Source organism: Lithobates pipiens, unplaced genomic scaffold (genome assembly GCF_037356315.1).
Source record: "Lithobates pipiens isolate NorthernLeopardFrog02 unplaced genomic scaffold, aLitPip1_a1.2 Scaffold_16, whole genome shotgun sequence".
Lineage (NCBI taxonomy): Eukaryota > Metazoa > Chordata > Amphibia > Anura > Ranidae > Lithobates > Lithobates pipiens.
In genome coordinates, this window is record NW_027507748.1 from 585,109,057 (window position 1) to 585,131,332 (window position 22,276).

The 22,276-nt window shown below is 42.7% G+C and overlaps 1 protein-coding gene across 1 annotated transcript; it reads right to left on the bottom strand.

The window, feature by feature from the left end:
- Positions 1 to 6,264: 6,264 nt before the first annotated feature.
- PRR13 (proline rich 13) lies at positions 6,265 to 20,166 on the bottom strand. Its single transcript, XM_077483844.1, has 4 exons — positions 20,038 to 20,166; positions 19,799 to 19,841; positions 15,818 to 16,161; positions 6,265 to 6,562 (listed from the first exon to the last, which is right to left on the bottom strand). The coding sequence occupies exons 1-4, from the start codon at positions 20,149 to 20,151 to the stop codon at positions 6,530 to 6,532; spliced, it is 534 nt and encodes a 177-aa protein (XP_077339970.1). The 5' UTR covers positions 20,152 to 20,166; the 3' UTR covers positions 6,265 to 6,529.
- Between the last annotated feature and the right edge of the window lie 2,110 nt (positions 20,167 to 22,276).

Here is a 22,276-nt window from a genome sequence, read left to right on the forward strand (position 1 = left end):
AAGTGTTTGGGGACCTGGGTCCTGCCCCAGGGGACATGTATCAATGCAAAAAAAAAAGTTTTAAAAACTGAAGTTTTTTTAGGAGCAGTGATTTTATTAATGCTTGAAATGAAACAATAAAAATTAAATATTCCTTTAACCACTAGCCTACCGCCCTTTAAATGTTTATTGTACGACCGGCGGAAATGACCACAGACTTTTCTGGCCTGCCTCAGGAGATTTTGGGTGGAGAGAAGGTTGTTGCCATTGTCGCATACAACCATTCCTGACCAAAGCTGGCATGGCGTCAACCACCTCTGAGCCTACCCCTGCAGAGCTGAGAGAATCTCTGCCCCAGTGTGGCTCCTGTCCCCTAAGCAGACCAATGCAAGCACTGCATGGCATCTTTTTGCCTGAGTGCTTGCATAGCACCTTTTTGCCTGAGTGCTTGCATAGCACCTTGAACACTTATGGAGCACTACTGGTTCAGAGGAGAAGAGGCCATAGAGGAAGAAGAAGAGGAGGGACAGAGAAGAGAGCTGTGGCAGAATCACCACTAGCATTGTGGAGGCATGGTGGCGGAACAAGCTCCAACAATACTAAACCCTGTCCTGCATCTTCCCTGCTGCCAGCAGAGTTACCCAGTGCGCCGTGAAGGAAAGGTAATGTCCCTGCCCATGCCTGCTAGACCATGAGTCAGCGGTAATATGCACCTTACTGCTGACGCCCTGTCCAACGAGGCCAAAACATTGCCTTCCACATGCCGGTAGAGAGCCGGAATGGCTTTCCATGAAAAGAAATGGTGTTTTGAAACCTGCCACCGAGGTACAGCACATTCCACAAATTCAAGAAAGGGGGCAGAGTCTACCAGCTGAAAAGGCAGCAGTTGCAGTGCTAGCAATTTGGCAAAGCTAGCATTCAGACGTTGAGCATGTGGATGGCTGGGACTTTATTTCTTTTTACGGTTTAGCAACTGGGGTAGGGAAATTTGCCTACTTAAAATCAGATGGTGGTGTACTGATAGCAGATTGGCTGCAAGTACTTGGGACACCTATTGCTACACCTTCATTCCCCTCAGTGCAGGTTTTTGAGAGGACTGGAGGTATAGTGGGGTTGGAGATTCCAGATGAGGAGCAAGGAGAAGTCTGCCTTTTTCATTGATGTGGGTCTTTCAAGTGCTGTTGCCAATGTACTGCATGGGAGGTCGTCATATGTCTGATCAAGCATGTGGTACCCAAGCGGCTTCTGTTCTGGCCGCTTGATCCACTTCAGACTTGCAAACAGCAATGGTGCGATCTGCTGCACACATGTCAAAAAAGGCCCACACTAAGGAACTTTTCAAAATCAGCGGGGAGTCTGCACCTGCGGAGCTCTGCGGTGTGATGCAGTAGGGTGACTGCCCTTAAGCTGCCCCCTAGAGGACATCCTGCCTCATTGGAGTTGTGCTGCCTCCTCCTCTCTTCTATCAGGCACCCAAGTAGTCAGTGACCTCATCATCCCCTCCCTCCTCATCTCTGGAGCAAACTTGGAAGTATGCTGCAGCTGGGGGAAAATCACTGCCAGTTTCTTGTCCTTCTTGGGCACCCCCTCTCTCTAGGCTCACGTTACTCCCTTCCTCAACCTGGGAACCAACATCAGCGCCTTCAAATCGCTGTGAATCCTCCAGCAGCATGTACCCGACACTATGGTCTAATAGTTCGGGGGACTCCTCCGTGCATGATGGTGGTGCTACGGAAGGAGTGACTGTGGACAAGGAGCCGGTGGGACAGGCCATTTGGGCAGCTGCATTGGAAGGCAAACCACTCTGAGCCTGGGTGACAGAGGATGAGGATGAGGCTTTGTTATCCACTCCACCAACTCTTCTGCATGTTTTGGCTCAATAACATGGCCAGCAGCAGAAAAAAAGGACAAGCTTGCCCCACGGCCACCTGCAGAGGATGCACCATGTCCACGACAACACTGTTGACTGTAGACGCAGAGGCTGCTTGCCTTCTTTTAGTGGCCTGTGAGCGTCTTCCTCTCCTTGGTGGCCTTCCAGACATGATGTATATTTTGTTTTGCAACACCACACTACACTGTATTGTGTACTGTGTACACCGCCAGAACTGTAGTAGCAACTGCACTATGGCTGCACTGTATTGTGTACTGTGTAGACCACCAGAAGTGTAGTAGCAACTGCACTACAGCTGCACTGTATTGTGTAATGTGTACACCACTAGAAAAGTAGTAGTAACTGCACTTTTGGTTGCACTGTATTGTGTACTGTGTACACCACCAGAAAAGTAGTAGCAACTGTACTATGGTTGCACTGTATTGTGTACTATGTACACCACCAGAAACGTAGTAGCAATATATATATATATATATATATATATATATATATATATATATATATATATGTAAAATCTCAAATACACTGCTACTAACTGAATAACCTGCCTGTTTAATTTAAATCAAGCTATCTCTCCATCCACACCAACAACACTACAAAGGGCCGCTGTGTAGGCAGCCTTATATAGTGTGGGGCGTGGACTCAGTCCCCCAAGCCATGATTGGCCAAAGGCTCATTCCTAGTGGCAACCTGAGAATCGCTGGTGAACTCCATGCCCAAGAGGGTTAAGGCAATGCTGGAAAATAATGGTGGCCACACAAAATATTGACACTTTGGGCCCAGTTTGGACATTTTCACTTAGGGGTGTACTCACTTTTGTTGCCAGCGGTTTAGACATTAATGGCTGTATGATGAGTTATTTTGAGGGGACAGCAAATGTACACTGTTAGATAAGCTGTACACTCACTACTGTATATTGTAGCAAAGTGTAATTTCTTCAATGTTGTCACATGAAAAGATATAATATATTTACAAAAATGTGAGGGATGTATTCACTTTTGTGAGATACTTTAAGTCCTTTACATGGGACAACAGGGGTGGTATATTTGGAGTAGGAAAGAAGGTGTAAAAACCCATCCATGGTCCAAATGGTAGAATCACCCATTGGGAGTGTGAAATGTTGTAGGCTTAAAGATGGGTTAGGGTGATCGTAACAGGACATCAAGTGATTAATTACTTGACCTAAGAAGGTTTCACCCCCCTTCATGATTAGGGCATTTTTATCTATTCAGCACTGTGCTACTTTAACTGGTAATTGCTCCGTCAAGCAACACTGTTTATGAATGAAATGTATATCTTTTTTTCACACAAATAGAGCATTCTATTGGTGGTATTTGATCACCACTGCGTTTTTTAATTATACAAATGAAAAAAAAAAAACACAATATTTTCTTCTGTTATGAAACATATCCAATTTAAAAAAAAAATTCTTCATGAATTTAGGCCAAAATGTATCCTGCTACATGTCTTTAGTTAAAAAATAAAATAAAAATCCCAGTAAGTGTATGTTGATTGGTTTGTATGAAAGTTATAGTGCCTACAAACAAACAATGGTCTATATATAACAAAATGTACACAGCCATGACGCTATACCAGTAATGATGGTGATCAGCGACTTATAATAGGGCTGTGATAGTGTTGTGGGAAAAATATGACACTAATAGGCCCTTCATTGGGATGTAAGCTAACATCAATAGTGACACTAATACAGTAATCATATATAATGCTATAATAATGACACTGGTTGTGAACTGGTTACCTTCAAGGGGTTAACTGTGTGCCTAACAAGTGTAATGTGTGCTGCTTTTACGAACACTGATCTGTGTACAGAGCCCTGTGTGTTTGTAATCACAGTACTCTTTTCTGTGATTGTCTACAGCCAATCAGCAGCTCTTAGCCATAAATCATTGGCCAGGACCTGCTTGTAAAATCCCACTTTAGCCAGCTAGCAGGCGGCACATGCATGCATGTCCCTACCCGAGAACAGGCTGGATGATGTACTGTACATACAAAAGCAAGTGAAGGGCGAAAACAGAGCAGACCTCCTGTGTACTAAAAAGATCAAAGATTGTTATTAAAAACTGCATATTATTTACTCACTATAAAATGTGAAAAGAGTCACAAGAAAGGGCCCACTCAACACAGTCACTAGGAAAAAAAAAATGGATGAGTAGCCAGTGTCCAGATCACTGTGTGGTCAGCTAATTGGTAAAGTGCTATGCTGGATGCAAAGAATATCTCTGCTCCCACTTGGCTCGCTCAATCCCAATAACAGCACTCAGTGGACGGTGGTCTCCTGTAAAAGTGGGGTGGCAGGATGTGTTTTGCAATTTACATAGCAGGAGATTGTGTCCGGCGCTTTATGGAGCCAGTTCACACATTCCCGCAGTGGCGCCGATGCAAATTGGACAGGAGCCCTGTGCATCTTTTAGTCCATTTCAGCCAAAAATTCAGGCTGAAATGATGAATGAAGACACACCAGACTCCTGCTGTGAGCAGCTGCATTCTCAAATGTGAACCCATCCTCAGAGTTACTGGTCATCCTAGCCAGCTGTTTGATATTGAAAGCTAAACTCCAGCATTTTGTCTCTTTAAAATAGTTTGTTTAGACCAAGCTATTACATTCACTAACAGATGCAGCTACTATAAGAGCTGTATAAACATTTCATAGCATCAGCTACATACAGTGCTGTGTGGCAGCAGTATGACAACTTCCCATCCCGCAACAAAGTCGAGTTGGGCTGAGCACTGATCAACCATTCACAGTAAGCTTTGTATTTTAGGAATTAATACAAGGCATCCTCTGGCTGGTGAAGGGCAGGCGGATGAGGTTATGATCCCCATCTCAGCCGGAAGCCTTGTACTCTCACCTTGTGTTGGATAAATTGAGAAAGAATAGAACTCATCGTCTGGTTTCTTTGGCAAAGCAGAGCCCGTTAAAGGGATTTTCCTTCACTTCCTGTCAACAGGATGTGAAAGGAAAGCTACAATAAGAACACAAACAGAAATAAAAATCGGACAGGCATTCTAACCTTGCTTTACTCTGCTAAATACAGAACTTATTATTTTTGTCTGTGTTGCTGATGGAGCATTCCCCTCACTTCCTCTCTGGTAAAAATGCTGTCAGCAGGCCAGGAATTCAGAGCAATTCTCTCTAACAGAGCCTCAGATAGCAACAGAAATCAGAGATGGATTCTAAATCATCTCTACTCTATCCTGATCTATTAAAAAAAAAAAAAACAAAAAAAAACGTTTTGGCTGCATGTACAAAAGTGATCACACTATTGTCCTATTTAACACTTCTGGGTGCCACACAAAGAAGTCACTGGGGTGCGTGGGCATGAATTGAATTAGATCCCTAGCTCCATAAATACATCATCCAGCACATAAAAAAAAAACTGCAAGCAGAGGAGGCTGCATATATGATTGTGTCATTAAGTACGGGTTCACCCTAGTGCGCTGCCAGACATCGTATATGATTCGCACCGCATTGCTGTGCAGATCACATGTGATGTCTGTGCAATGCGATTTCAGCCATACAAACTGTATGGCTGAAGTCACATCGCATTCGCACCACAATGGTGCAGGATCGGATCGCATGGGTGTTCACTCCTATGTGATCCGATTCCTGCACCATGTCACAGTTTGCACTGCGATCCAATTTGGGGTTGTCATTCCCTTTACATTGTCACTCCCAGCAGTTCACAGATCTCAGTGTGAACCACTGTGCGATGCGGGAATCTGCATTGAATCACAGGGTTTCGCACCAGTGTGAACCGAGCCTTACCTTACCTTGCTCTGACTTTCCTTCCCCACACCCATTGTCAGTCTAATAATTTGGTGTACTAGGGGTGATAGGCATCTAGTATAAGCAAGAACTACAGTTATAAATTATGTATTAAAATTTTCACGCTTTGTTCAGCGAATTACCCAAATGGAGTTTTTAATTTTTTTCTATCTTTCAGTCATGTTCATTGAAAAGATTGCCACAAAAAAAATAATAATAAAAAAAATTATTTCTGTTTACAGTTATTTTTATCCATGAGTAGTCTGCCTTTATTCCATTCGTAGCACCACATGCAGAAAAAATTAGCACAGAAGCAGCTCTTCCCATGACTTTTAAGTGGTCAGGCAGATGCATGGACATCTGGTTATTCACCCCTTAGGACTCATCATTGGCCCACTGAGCCATTCTTTAGATGTCCAGTTTAGGTCCTTTTTTTGGCGGCTGTAGTCCTATTTGAGACATTTACCCTAACTTCCTGTGAAGGGCAGGGAGTGTCAGGAAATCTATACAAAGGTGAGATAGAGATCTCTAACACACACCTTTTATTAAAAAGTCATAATCAAAAGCACAAGCAGTTTGTATTTGTGTACAGAAGACTCACCGCAGAGAAAATTAAAACTTTATTATTTGAAGCAGGTTAAGGAATTAAGTTATATTCACATCACAGTAATAATGTACAGAAATCAGGAATGCATAGTGTTGTTCTTGCAGTGTAAATGCATTAGAACTCTGCAGGAAAGATTGAATTCATCTGTGATGACAACAGTTTAGGGTATGTATTGTAGCTGTATAGCGTACAATACATAAACTGTGCATGCTACTACTTAGGGGATAATCCCCAGGCTTCTCCAACAAGCAAGGTTTCTGCTTTTCTAGTCACTGCTGGATGAGGATGATGAAGATCTCTGAAAAAATAAGGGGAAGGAAAGTTAGTATAAGTACAGACTCCACACAGTCATCTTCAAGAATTATTTATTATTTATTTAATTATAATTATTATTTAATTATTTATTATTACTTATTTATATTGTTGTCACTGGCGCAAAATATATAGAATTGTAAAATCAATCATTTATATACACACACACGTATCAGCTGCAGCTAAAGTGTTTTCACCCCAATGTGAAACATCAAATTAAAGTGGTTGTAAACCCTTACAACCAACTTTGACCTACAGGTAAGCCTAGATTAAGGCTTACCTGTAGGTCCAAGAAATATCTCCTAAACCTATACGGTTTAGGAGATATTTACCCGTAGACAGCGGCGCGCAGGCGCACTGGTGCAGGCCGCGGCGATATGCCGCGAGTGTTGGTCCCCATGCGCGGGAGTGACATCATCGCGGCTCTGGCAAATCACAGCGCCGGAGCCGCGAGACCCGGAAGTCACTCCGGGATCCATGGCAATGGCGAAGAGGAAGATGGAGGACCGCTTCGGGGGCTTCGTTCTCAGGTAAGTTATTCATAATGAGCTAGTATGCTATGCATACTAGCTCATTATGCCTTTGCCTTACAGGGTGTGCTTAAAAAAAAAAAAAAAAAAAAATTGCCTTTACTTCCTCTTTAACAAATAATATCAGGAAGCTTCCTGATGATGTATTGAGCATGCAAAACATGTTGAGGCATAGTGACGCGACGGACATGACAGTTCCTGCCTTTGGTGAGCCGAGTGGCGGGTCAGTCAGTGGGTTAGTGACTGGGCGGGCAGCTCAACGGGTGGGTGAGTGGACGTCTCGATGGGCGAGTAAGCGGCTCATTGGGTGAGTGGGCAGGCCAGTCTGAAGGTGAGCGGGCAGGGAAGCAGAGAGATGTCATCTCTGAGCGCCCGTCGCCACCCATGCAGTTCCGCCCTCACTGTGCAGGCAGCAGAGGGATTACATCATCTCTCTGCTGCCTGGCTTCACTCCGGGACACAGGAAGTGACAATCCCCACCTTAGCAGGAAAGTGACAATTGTAGCAAGCGACAATCCGCAATGTGTGGCAGGTGACGTGGCAAGTCACAATCTGCATTTGGTGGCAAGCGACGGTGGCAAGTGACACACTTGGGGCTCCCACTGATTCTGCATTATGGTGAGTTGAACTGTTTCCCTTTATAGAACAATGTAATAGAAATAATGCGCTTTAATCACCCTGACACCATAACAGCCATGGTGCCATGATGATTGAAGTGCCAAAACACCAGCCATTTCCCCAATAAATTGACTGCAAAAAAAAAAATCCCTTCTGTTCAAACATACTGTATGCAACCAAAATAGGAAGTTTAATTAAAGTGGTTCTAAAGGCTGAAGTTGTGAAGCAACCACCCTCCCTGCCCCTCTTAATACTTAATGGAGCCCCATCATTATCCAGCAATGTGCACAAAAGCCTTGGCTCTCTGGGGACTCTCCCATCTCATTGGCTGAGACAGCAGCGGGAGTTTATTGGCTCCCACTGCAGTCAATCACAGCCATTAAGAAGAGAATGGGGCAGGACCAAGCCGCAGTGCTGTGTGAATGGACATGCAGAGCAGCAGCTTGGGTGCCCCCATAGCAAGTTGTTTGCTCAGTAAGCACTTGGCAGGAGGGAGGGGACAGGAAAGCCAGAAAGGGACCTGAGAAGAGGAGGATTGCGGCTACTCTGTGCTAAACCACTGCACAGAGCAGGTAAGTATAACTTTTTTTTTTTTTTAATATAACACTTTCCTTTAATATCACTTTAAAAAGGGAAATCATAGTAAATTTCAGGTAGTAAAGAAATGTATTATTACAGTATTTACAAAAAAAAAAAGAAAAAAAAAAAAAGAAGATTGTGCTATTGTTCTAATCTACAGATTAGTTGATACCCTTACAGTTGATTGAAACAAAGCTTTATTCCTCCTGAAAAGTGATAAAATGAAAGCAGCAGCAAATTTCAGTTAAAAAAAATAATAATTGGGGATCCAAACGGTTTAAGTCACCATGTGCTAGTATGCATCACATATGACATACTTCCCTTAAGATGTTGCTTTCCAGTGGCACGCTGTCACCAATGTTGGCGCTTCCCTATTCCCTCGGTCTTCCTTACGGGTTTGTGCCCTGGGCCACCCATTGAGAACGCAGTGCGCATGCGCCGATAAAGTCACTGGCTTCTACAAATATGGATGATATCTCCTAAATGGTGCACATTTCGGAGATAATAACTGTACCTACAGGTTAGCCTTATTATAGGTTTAGCTGTAGGCACAAGATAAAAAAAAAAAAAAAAAAAAGCTGAATTTACTACCGCTTTAAGAACATTAACTAGCCTGGTGCCCCTTTCACATAGGCAGCATGTCTGTTTTTTTGATCCGTTATTTCCGTGTTTGTATAAATTATATATATATATATATATATATATATATATATATATATATATATATATATATATATATATATATATATATATATATATATATATATATATATATATATATATATATATATATATATAAACAATTTCCCACACACACACACTTTTAAAGCATACACATACAGTGCCTTGCGAAAGTATTCGGCCCCCTTGAACTTTTCAACCTTTTGCCACATTTCAGGCTTCAAACATAAAGATATAAAATTTAAATTTTTTGTGAAGAATCACCAACAAGTGGGACACAGTTGTGAAGTGGAACAAAATCTATTGGATAATTTAAACTTTTTTAGCAAATAAAAAACTGAAAAGTGGTGCGTGCAAAATTATTCGGCCCCTTTACTTTCAGTGCAGCAAACTCACTCCAGAAGTTCAGCGAGGATCTCTGAATGATCCAATGTTGTCCTAAATGACTGATGGTGATAAATAGAATCCACCTGTGTGTAATCAAGTCTCTGTATAAATGCACCTGCTCTGTGATAGTCTCAGGGTTCTGTTGAAAGCGCAGAGAGCATCATGAAGACCAAGGAACACACCAGGCAGGTCCATAATACTGTTGTGTAAAAGTTTAAAGCCGGATTTGGATACAAAAAGATTTCCCAAGCTTTAAACATCCCAAGGAGCACTGTGCAAGTGATCATTTTGAAATGGAAGGAGTATCAGACCACTGCAAATCTACCAAGACCTGGCCGTCCCTCTAAACTTTCAGCTCAGACAAGGAGAAGACTGATCAGAGATGCAGCCAAGAGGCCCATGATCACTCTGGATGAACTGCAGAGAACTACAGCTGAGGTGGGAGAGTCTGTCCATAGAACAACAATCAGTCGTACACTGCACAAATCTGGCCTTTATGGAAGAGTGGCAAGAAGAAAGCCATTTCTCAAAGATATCCATAAAAAGTCTCGTCTAAAGTTTGCCACAAGCCACCTGGGAGACACACCAAACATGTGGAAGAAGGTGCTCTGGTCAGATGAAACCAAAATCCAACTTTTTGCCCCCAATGCAAAACGATATGTTTGGCGTAAAAGCAACACAGCTCATTACCCTCAACACACCATCCCCACTGTCAAACATGGTGGTGGCAGCATCATGGTTTGGGCCTGCTTTTCTTCAGCAGGGACAGGGAAGATGGTTAAAATTGAGGGGAAGATGGATGCAGCCAAATACAGGACCATTCTGGATGAAAACCTGTTGGAGTCTGCAAAAGACCTGAAACTGGGACGGAGATTTATCTTCCAACAAGACAATGATCCCAAACATACAGCAAAATCTACAAAGGAATGGTTCACAAATAAACGTGTCCAGGTGTTAGAATGGCCAAGTCAAAGTCCAGACCTGAATCCAATCGAGAATCTGTGGAAAGAGCTGAAAACTGCTGTTCACAAACGCTCTCCATCCAACCTCACTGAGCTCGAGCTGTTTTGCAAGGAAGAATGGGCAAGAATTTCAGTCTCTCGATGTGCAAAACTGATAGAGACATACCCCAAGCGACTTGCAGCTGTAATCGCAGCAAAAGGTGGCTCTACAAAGTATTAACGCAAGGGGGCCGAATAATTTTGCACACCCCACTTTTCATTTTTTTATTAGTTAAAAAAGTTTCAAAAATCCAATAGATTTCGTTCCACTTCACAATTGTGTCCCACTTGTTGGTGATTCTTCACAAAAAATTTTAATTTTATATCTTTATGTTTGAAGCCTGAAATGTGGCATAAGGTTGAAAAGTTCAAGGCGGCTGAATACTTTCGCAAGGCACTGTATATCAAGCTAAACTCCTGCAAGTAAAAGAAAATTACACTGAAAATACTATACATTTTACTATTTATGATAGAAATATATTATAGATAAGGAAACAAGTATTTAAAAGGAACTTTTGGGTTATCTAGATCATACAGCAGCCCTCAAAATTTCCATTTGCCTGCTTGCATTTGGCGAGTGGATATAAGATGAGGGTGAGTGCGAAGCCCATAGTGAAGGATTCCGGTGATGTGGGCGTATAGGAGGAGCAAGCAGGCAGTCAGTGTACTACGACTGGAGTCTGATCTACAATAACTATGTGACTGCTCTCCACACAAGGTGTAATTGGCGTGTCAGTGGGAGGTGGGGGAGGAGTTTCGTATGGGAGCTGTAAGGGCCTGCAGTGACCTATAGTAGAGGCATATAGCAGAGGGGCAGGGAGGCGTCCCATATGCATGCAACGCTTAGCGGGGTCTGCACAGAGCTCCTCCGGATCAGATTGGCTGTCCCTGTGTCCAGATGTGGGTCCCTGGATGGCTGGTCGCCTCCTCTGATCTGGGTGATGTCCTCTTGTAGTAGGTGGCTCATCTGCCCGAGATCAGAGTGCCCTCCCACTGAGGCTCTGGAGATACGTGAAGAAGAGTGCTGAGTGCATGGTGCCGAGAGCCCAGATCCAGGAGGGTGCTACATATCATAGGAGCACTGTGATAATTCCTGCGGGGACTGTGACAGCTGGGCACCTTATACATAATGAGCTGCATTCCTGCTGCTCGGCTCTGATCAGCTGATGGATTGCCAAGTCCTTCCAGCAGGGGATCCATCCTCCTACCCACACATGCCTCCAACTGTCTCTTGATGTGATCTTCTCAACCAGTAGTGGAAATGAAAATAAGTGCCCCTTACATTGCTCTGGAGGTGATCATCGCAGTGCTGTCCATTGTGGGGAATACCCTGGTCTGCATGGCTGTGGTCAACAGTACTCTAAAAAAATGCCACCAGTTATGTCCTGGTCTCGTTGACGGTGGCTGATATAGGGACTGTGCGCCTTTCCGTTCCCCATCAGCATTGGCTTTGAGACCGATTTTTACAGATGCCTGCTCTTGGCCTGCTTTGCTCCGGTTCTGACCCAAAGCTCCATCTTTAGTCTTTTGGCTGGGACTATAGACAAGTACCTAGACATCAAGACCCCTCCCTGGTCGGTAAATTGTGGAGGAGCCCAGATGGGGTAGCTTTTTACTTTACATGGCAGTAATGAAGTGTACAGTGCCTATAGTAGCCAATCATATTTTACCCTTATTTATCACAGTCAGATCTACGACATATGATTGCCAATTGCTGGTATTGGTTATTTATTTTCCTTATACAGTGCAATTATTACCCTGAGTAAAAAGGAAACAAATAAAAATAAAATAACCAATACTAGCAATCATATTTCATTGACCTGACTGTGATAAATAAAATATTATAATTTACGAGGGCATGTTTAGAGGAGGAATTGGGGGTAGGGTAGGAGTTGGGTGGGGCAACTAGTGGTGAGTAACTCTGAAGGCCTGGCTAGTAGCTCAGGACTTGAAATTTTGAGCCTTGTCATACAGCAATGGGTACAACAGTGTGGGTGTGTAAATGCCGGGATCCTTTCAGTTTCATGGTCACAACCAGGGCTTTTATTGAGTGGGAATGGAGTTCCCGGCACCTCCAGTACTGAATGTATTGTATATAATGGCAAGGGTTGCTGGATTGTGCTGAGGGGTTCATTGATGCTGGCTGCTGGGGGGGGGGAATCTCTTCTTGCATGGAGGTCTATTGTTGCTGGTTTGCTGGGTGGGGGTTTAGGTTTCTGGGGGGCTCAATTGTTGCTGGAAGGGATCTATGGATGCTGGGAGTTCTGTTGTTGCTGCTTAAGGTCTATTGTTGCTGGGGTGGTATTTTTTTGTATGCGGCGGGGGGGGGGGGGGGGGGGGGGGGTTGGGTCTATTGCTGCTGGCTGCAGGGGATCTATTTTACTGCTTTCCTTTTTTATCATTAACAAATTACATACAAATTACTTAGCACTACAAAAGGACACCTGGATCTCTATTCTCTAAAAGGGGCGGTAATGAGAGGTGGGTTCACTGGTTGCGGGGAATCAAGGAACAGTGCTTGGAGATGGGTAGTGGGCGGAGACCGGCACTGACTCAGAAAGGGGAAGCTCCTGCATCTATTCTCAGAGGAAAAAAAAAAAAAAAAGGCCTGGTCACAGCCAAATTGTTATTATTTAACACCTGATTAATTCACAGTTATCCCCAATTATCTCCTTTCATCCACTTCTCTCCGTGGCCATTTTTTTTTTTTCTTTCTTTGATTCTTTCAAAAAAACATTGCTGCTCAACCAGGGAGCAAGCATATTTAAAAAATAAATAAATAAATATTTATACAAATAAAATAAAAAAAATATATAATAATAATAATAATCTTGGGGGACAATACCACCAAAGGCTTGTTTTTCCCCAACAAATTAACACGTTGGTGTCATAAAATAATAAAAAAAAAGTTATTCATAGCAGCATAACAGAAAAATCTGAAAATGGCTTTGGAGCTGCATGCAAGAAATGAGAAGGTCCAAAAAAGGCCCATTTCATAACTGTTCAATATTAACCACTTCAATACTGGGCACTACCCCCCCCCCTTCCTGCCCAGGCCAATTTTCAGCTTTCAGCACAGTCACACTTTGAATGACAATTGCGTGGTCATGCGATGCTGTACCCAAACAACATTTTTATCATTTTTTCCCCCCACAAATAGAGCTTTATTTTGGTGGTATTTGATCACCACTGGGTTTTTTTTTTTTGTAGTACAAAAAATAAGGACAGGAAATTTTGAAAATAAAAATAATACTTTCTTTGTTTCGGTTACAAAACTTTCTAAATAAGTAATTTTTCTCCTTCACTGATGAGCACGCACTAGATGAGGCACATATATGAAGCACTGATAGGTGGCATTGGCAGGCATCACTGATGTGCACACATAGTGCCAATCCTAACGGGCACTGATTGACATCCCTGATGGGCTCTAGTGGGCTTACCTGGTGGTCATGGGTGGGCATCCCTGGTGGTGACCAATGTGCTGATTACAAGCACAGAACCCCCCCTTGTCAGAAGAGCAGCCGATTGGCCCTCCTCTATTGGCACCTGTCAGTGCGAGTAGAGGAAAAGCCGATACACGGCTTCTCCTGTTTACGCTGTGATTGGACACAGCTGATCATGTGGTAAAGAGCCTACATCAGAGGCTCTTTACCAAGATCGGTAATGTGGTGTGTCAGACTGACACACCACCCGATAGGCGTGCAAACGCAGCTTATCCTGCCGGACATCATATGACGTCCAGTGAGGATAACAGAACAACTTTTCGGTGGTCATTTTGCTATATAGGGGGTAGGAAGTGGTTAAAGTGATTCCTATTGTACCTAAACCTGCCAAAAAAAAAAGGGGAAGCAATTCTGTGTGATCAGCCTTATGATTCACAATCCTGTCAGATTGCATAGCCATACAGGTCACACCCTATTTGAGCATTGCAGCTTTCAGGACTGCCTGCCTAGCCACTGGACACTTAAAGTGGAAGTAAACCCTCCTAATATTTTCAGCCAAGGAAGCTGCCATCTTGGCCTCTGCTTAATCTTTAACTGTCATGATGCTGCACATGTGATCAGTTATGACCCCAGCCATTGGATGGTTTGGCAGTTTGGTTGAGAGCACAACTAATGTGACAGTTAGCATTTCCGGCATGCCGGGAATTTAACTGTTTTTTGAAACTATTAAATCAATGGGTTTACTTCCGCTTTAATCACCACTGAGATGATGCTCTTTTTTCATAGTCTAATGTTTAGGTGCATGAAAAGGACACAATCTGAAATGGTATAATAATGTCACAATTTAGGGACATATGGCTATAGCTATGCAGTGTGTATTAATATGTATTTCACAAGACTGGCTGAACATCATTTCAGTGTTTTAGCAGGTAAATCAATACTCAACCATGTATTTCAACTGTATGCTGCGAGTCCCAGCTTAATATATCTTTCTCTAAACATTCTAAATGTACTAAAAGTCCAACTCCAGGCAAAGCTACTTTATTGTATTTTTACTATACTGAAAACTGTCAATGAGCCATGAGCCTCTGCAGCTCAGACGAATAGTTCTGGCTTGTGTACAGGATAGTGATGCTCGCACGCCTCTTCATCTCTCCTTAAAGTGGTTGTAAACCCTTACAAACCACTTTGACCTACAGGTAAGCCTAGATTAAGGCTTACCTGTAGGTCCAAGAAATATCTCCTAAACCTACATGGTTTAGGAGATATTTGCCAAAAGACAGGCACTGCAGACAGCGGCACGCAGGCGCACTGAGCAGTGAGAACCACCAAGAAGATGGATGCTCTGTACACAAGGGGATAGCGGTGACTTCGCTGGCTCCTGTGTCAGGTAAGTGACACATAATGGACTACTATGCGATGCATAGTAGTCCATTATGCTTTACCTTTGCAGGGAATCAAAGAGGAAGTAAACCCATTAGGGTTTACTTCCTCTTTAACCATTCACAAAAAGCCTTGTATTCTTTTCACTGAATACAAGGCTTTCTGTAAAAAGGCTGTGAGGAGAGGAGGGGCGTGTAAATCATTGGATCTCTTCTCACCCATGCAGTATCATGCTGTATATAAAAACAGGAACTCTTAGGTGAGGCATAGAGAGATCTTGAAATAAGAGTGGTAATTTAAGTAAAAAGACTTTGATGCTTGACAAAAGGATTATACATAACTTCTCTGGACCATTTACAATAAACAAACAGTACTTTTTTTCTTGGAGTTCCAGTTTAGGAAGGTTGTATGATCAGAATGTGAGGTGTTTGACCAGCTTCTGAAGCAAATCTACAAGCAACTGACTATGAATTAGCTTTAACCCTGCAGAAAAAAAAAAAAAAAAAAAAAAAAAAACATACCATATACCAAAGAGGACAATGACCTTTAAAATTAAATCATATGGCAAAAAGATTTGAAGTACCCGTCATGAACACTGCCCATATATGATGACACTTACCCTTCCATGTGCATGCTTATATGCATTTTTGTTTGCCTTCTTCATTTTTTTCCTCATTTTCTTATCCATGGGGTATCCAGGCATCATGGGGTTTACTGGGTATCCTGGCATTCCAGGTCCAACATGTGGAGGGTAGCCAGGCTGATGGTGAGGATGTGGTACATGTCCTGGAGGATAGATATTTTGCCCAGGGGGGTAGACAGGCTGGCCTACAGGATACCCAGGTTGTCCAGGAGGGTAGGCAGGAGGCACTGTACCAGGGGGATATGCAGGATTGGTGCCAGGAGGATATGCAGGATTGGTGCCAGGGGGATATGCAGGGTTTGGTGGGTAACCGGGTTGTCCTGTTAAGACAGACAAGCAGGACATTTTACAATTCTAAAAGTGGCAAACATACATTTGAAGTGGATTACATTGTGGTTTACAAAGTCAGTTTATGGTCACAAGAACTCTGGTATGCTGAGCTTTTGAGGGTATTTTTATGTAAAACATTCCGCTAACGATGTATATTTAGCAGCCTGTGTGCATGAGCTGCGTTTGTTCTAGTAAATCCCCAGATTCAGGTTATAATCTAAAACAGGGGTCTTCAAACTTTCTGAACAAATGGGGCCAGTTTACAGCCCTTTAGACTTTGGGGGGGGGGACCGGACTGTGGCCAATGGGAGAATAAAATGTGACGTCATGCTTCTCTCTCTCTCTCTCTCTCTCTCTCGGGGAGAGAGTTTTGGATAGAGTGGAGGATTAAAACACCGGTCAGTTTTTCCTTTGTCCCAGGAAGGGAGATAAACCCTCTTCATTTTGTCCTGTTTCACCAATGAACATGAAAGGAAATCCCAAAATGTTGTAGTCACCAGGATAGGAACATAGGGAGAATCTTTCAACAAGGGATTCCCCATGACTTCCTGCTTTGGCTATATGACAGGAAGTGAAGGGACACAGATGGCAAAAAATAAAATAAAAAATGTATATATATATGTATATGATCTGTCCGCCGTCTGCAGCAGTCAGCTGTAGGGTCCACAACCTTGTGGTGCACTCCTGATCCCTACAGTGTACATCTGTCACCTCGCCTCAAGGTGACCTGACAATCACCATCAGTCATTTAGGACAACATTGGATCATTCAGAGATCCTCGCTGAACTTCTGGAGTGAGTTTGCTGCACTGAAAGTAAAGGGGCCGAATAATTTTGCACGCACCACTTTTCAGTTTTTTATTTGCTAAAAAAGTTTAAATTATCCAATAGATTTCGTTCCACTTCACAATTGTGTCCCACTTGTTGGTGATTCTTCACAAATAATTTAAATTTTATATCTTTATGTTTGAAGCCTGAAATGTGGCAAAAGGTTGAAAAGTTCAAGGGGGCCGAAAACTTTCGCAAGGCACTGTATGTGTATATATATATATATCCCTCCCTTACTGTCACCATAATGAAAAAAAGTGTGACCCTTAAGTTGATCACCTAGTTCCTATGTGATGTTTCTCTGGCTCTGTCACTTACCTGAAACATGTTAGCTGAAAGATCTTCTCCCCTCCTCATTTCTTGAGGAACACTTGTCTCGGACAAGTGCTTAAAGATGGAGAAAAGTGATGGCTGTCAAAGCAGCTGCATTGTTGACAGTCAAAGGGGGAGAAAGGGGGGGGGGGGCTGAATTACTTCACAGCTAGCCTTTGACAGCGCATAGGAAGATGGGGGAAAAAAGTGCTACATGTACTTTGTCCCCTACAGAACAGAACTCATTAATAAAAATGGAAATGAAACTTCTATATAGACATTTTTATACTGTTACAGCTTGGACCAGTGCAAGTATGTAAGTCCCATATATGTGGGTTCCCAGTGAAACATGGAAATCACTGTAGTAGCCACTGCTACTACAGCGATTTCTGCTACTTTCTGGGTTCCATGAGGGACCCATGTATCCATTTAGGAACACATAAACTTCAGCTTTAAATATCCCATACTGCGCCACTTTCCTAGTGCAAACAAAAATGTTGCAAGACATTTCAAACAAATGTTATTGATTAGAAATCATTGCGCTGGTTATCTCTGGATTTGAGCTGTTCATGCGTCATTTAGACAGCTATTCAAAATCCACGTTGTGTTGTCTTAGCCACATTCCCTTTGACTGAAATGTCTTCATGGAAACTGTCGGTCATTTATTTTTATTTATGGAGCAAACTGTATTACCTAAAAAGTAACTATATACAGCATGCATAGCCAAAACATTTTTTTTTTATTTTTTTTTACAAGAGTAGAGAAGAGTTAAAATCCCTGTCCGTTTTAATTTTTATGGAAGATTTCCCTCCATTTCCTGTTTTGAAGACGCAATAGAAAGTGAGAGAAAATATCCAAAACGAGGGAAATCTCTTCAACAGCTGTCACCAGAAAAGGTGTCCCCATTGTTAGATTTTTCCTTCATCTCTTGTTCTGGTGACAACTCAAAAATTTTGGATTTCCAGTCATTTTTGTCTTAATAAAAGTGGCCATCAGGACAAATACATTATTATTATTTATCTAGAGAGTAATAGCTAATAGGAGTGCAATAGGATAGAGTCAGCTATAAAAACTCAACAGGAGTCCTAATCCTAATCCAATACCTACTCAAAGGCTTTGGCTATATACTTACCCTTTAGCATGAGGTTAACTTTATTGCCCGACACCCTTCTGTATATACTTGCATTTCCTTTGTTCCGCTGCCAGTACTTATGGGTATGGAGATAAATGAACTACTTTCCTTCCTCTTGAAGATGCTGGTGCTTACCCAGTACTGTCATAATGTGTCAGTAATTTCCAGGTGGAAATTGTTCAGCCCTGAATGGAATCACAGATTATGCAAGGCGTCACTTTGCTCTGATCAGCATACATGGGGATGGAGAGTAAAAGGAAAAAATAATATACTGATGCAGGGGCCAACTTTAAAGTGGGAGTAAACTCCCATGTATGCCATTTACCTATAGGCAAGCCTACAATAAAGCTTACCTATAGTACAGTAAATGTCTCCTAAACATGCACCATTTAGGAGACATTTACTTTAGATGCAGCCGGTGATTTCACCGGCGCATGCCATTCCTTCTGTACCATGCCATAAAGAGACTGCCGCACTCTCATCACCGACTCACCCATTCATATCGCCGAAGCCCACAAACCTGGAATGAAGATGGGGTGAGGATGCAAGCACCCTTAGCACAGTGCACCACTGGAGAGCTTTGTTTTCAGGCGAGTGTCATAATGGGCTAGTATGCAATGCTGCCTGGGCTCGAATGTTTCTTTTTTTTGTTTATGCTGTTTACTACCGCTTTAAAATGTAATTGTAATTTTTTTGAGTCTGCCCGTGTCCAGATTCAGGTTATAGTCTGAAAGAAAGCCTTTGGGGTTTGGTAGGGGGAGGAGGAGGACCCTTTCAAAGGTTTTTGGTTTTTTTTTTTGGGCTGTCCACATCTTTTTACTTCCAATCTCCCCAATTCCCGTCTAAGACTATTGTCACTAGAATAGAAGACTGACCCTTGCCTCTTGCTCAGATGACAACTCAAAAATGTTGCTGTAACACAACTTCAAGACATATAAATGCTCAACTACAGTCAAGCCTACTCTATGGTCATCAATCACAACTTAAGCAGATAGAAATATAGAAGTTGCAACTGCTGATTGTTTTGTAAAGAGGAAAGAGCAAGGGTATTTATTCTGATTCTGGGTTTACTACCTGGTGGGTCACTGGCCTGGAACAGCTGTGCAGTTGGGAGTTCAGACCTTCCATTTTCCAATGTTCCTTCCCATACTTCTATTCTTATAGGCTGTGACCATTATGGTCATCTGTAGCTTCCAGACATTTAAAGAGACAAAGTACTCCAAAGACAGTCAACACCTCAAAAAACCTCAGGTTTGATCCTGAAGTAAAACTTGATTCTAATAACGAGCTAGTTTTACCCCAATTACTTATAAAACGTGGATGAGATTTACAAAAAGAAGAATGAACGTTACATACCTGGAACGTTTGGATACATTGCTCTCCCCGAATGTAGGATGTTCTACGTAAAAAAGAAAAAATTCAGACATGTCAAATTTCTGTGCATGTAAAAAGAATTCAGAGGTGCCACTGCCCTTTCAACATATTACACTGCTGCTAAATATTCCAAGTAAAAAAAGAAAAAAAAAAATGCAAGCTCAATAATCTGACTTTAGTTTGTTAGAATGCCAGGATAAGCTGCACTCCCTGTTACTCACAATTCTGTCCAAAGTACAAAAGGATGAAAGCAGAGTGAATAGAAAACAGGGTGTGTAAATGGCAACAAGGTAAATATATATAGGTACTGGACAAGGTGCGTTCTCGTCACACATAGCAAGATATCTGAAAGCGTAAAGCTGGATTCACACCACCTACGTTGCACTCAGCACGTGTTAAATGCATGTTAAAATGTACTTGCGTTGGCCATTTTTTTTTTAAAAGCAGAACTTTACTGCATTTGAGATCCACAAACCAAAAATGCTATTTATTTATTTTTCATACTCAAAGCAACCTCACCCATCCACTCATTTCTCCATTCTTTATTTTACTAAGAAATCACTTTGAAAAAACACCTCCTTAACATTTCTGGCCGTGGCCATCTTGAGTAAAGGCAGATGATGCATGTAGCATTTACTTCCTGGAATCCATCTGCCCTTAGCCTAGTACAGGCAGGAGGGTGCGATTAGCTAAGAAAACCCCTCCTAAAAAGACTCCTGGGATGTATGACATTTGCCAAGGCTTGGAAACCAGAAAGTTATAGAAGAAATTTATTTAAAAATAAATAAAGGGGGAGGGGTTTAAAAACAAACACAAGTAAAATGATATACTTTCCTTTCTATTTACTAATGCTAGCAGCATATGGATTAAAAATAGTCAATGTTGACAGAGTGAAATTACGCTTTAACATGTTGCTCTACATTTCTCTTTTTTTCACAGTCAAATAGTTTTTCTAGTATTGAACAGCGTGGGAAAGGGTAAAAATTAATGGCACAATCGCGTGTCTGCTAAAGAGCAGCACGTTTTGCCTGCCTGCTTAAACTTAGGCTAACATGCACCTACCTGCCTGCTATCACTGGCCCTGTCTGTTTGTGCCAGGATGACCGACTCCTGCACATGCATAGGAGTGAGAATATCCCACACCAGCCAATGAAGATGGCCAAAGACTGGCACACAGTAGAAGATGCCGGTGAGGGACTGGACCACTGAAGCGAAGGCACGTTTATTTCTGCTTAAAGGAGTATTAAAAAAAATTAAAATAAAAACCCCTCTGAAGGAGATGCTCCCCAACTCCAGCGGTCATAGTGGTGATCCTAAGCCTGGGAAGGATCCTGCTCCTCATATCACCCAAAATCCCTCCTAAACGTGAATGCCAAATTGCTCGCCAAGATCCTTGCTAATAGACTGAATACAGTTATACCTGCACTGCTACATCCAGAGCAGACGGGGCACAGACATTAGAAGGCTCTACACTCACATTTCTATGGCATGTTCTCATAACGCGGGAGTGGTGGCCTCTTGAGATGCGGAAAAGGCCTTTGATTCGGTCGAGTGGGGGTACTTGTGGGTGGTTCTGTCAACATTTGGCTTTGGTCCCTGGTTTTCAACCTGGTTACGCATGCTCTATGCTAACCCCGAGCGCGGGTACACACTAACGGTACACTGTCGGGCTGCTTCTCCCGGAACTATTCTGAGAGTAGATCAGGGGGTGAGAGGAAGAACGGCAGGACCAACGGAGGAAATTTATCCCTATATGCAGACGATACCCTGCTATACTTAGCCGACGCCTCCACATCGATGCGCTCTGTGTTATCCCTGTTTGAACAGTTTAGCCGCTACTTGGGTATTCAAATCAATTGGGACAAGTCTGTGTTGTTCCCACAGCATCCCTCAGTTTCTCGCATGCCTTTTCAATGGGTGACACACGCATGCCTCTTCAATGGGTGGACGAATTCCCCTACCTGGGAGTCAAAGTCAGTGGAAACACGGACAATTGCGTAGAGAAAGAAAATAAATAAATTGTACATCCCCTCCTGGTTCAACTTACTCATAAAAGCAAGGCTTGACATACTCTGCTGCCAACACATGTGGGTGGGGTGAACCTGCTGAAAATGATCTACCTACCCAAATTTTTGCATTTCTTTAGGAATATGAAATCTCATGTCTCAAAGTCCTTTTTTAGAAGACTGGAGGGAGGGATGATCTCGTCTGGTCACGCCCCTTCCCCCCCCTCCTCCCTGAGTGGCGGAGCGTATATTATACCTTCCAACTCTATTATAGGGTGGCCGACTTCATCATGGTGCTGTGGCCATTTTTCCAGCCCAGACAAGACCCAGCTGTAATGTTGGAGGCGGCGACCCTGGGTTCATATGCAGTCTTGAGTAATTTGGCGTTCCGGGGGAGTGAGGGCTCACCCTTCACTGAGAATCTATGTAAACCACGATACGGGCTTGGAGGGAG

What these genes read in the sequence shown, in the direction of transcription:
- PRR13 (XM_077483844.1), bottom strand. Translation starts at nt 20,151, where the DNA reads ATGTGTGACGAGAACGCACCTTGTCCAGTACCTATATATATTTACCTT. An exon ending in TTTGTACTTTGGACAGAATT is followed by an intron (nt 19,842 to 20,037) that starts GTGAGTAACAGG and finishes TTTTTTACGTAG; the next exon opens with AACATCCTACATTCGGGGAG. An exon ending in AATGTATCCAAACGTTCCAG is followed by an intron (nt 16,162 to 19,798) that starts GTATGTAACGTT and finishes CTGTCTTAACAG; the next exon opens with GACAACCCGGTTACCCACCA.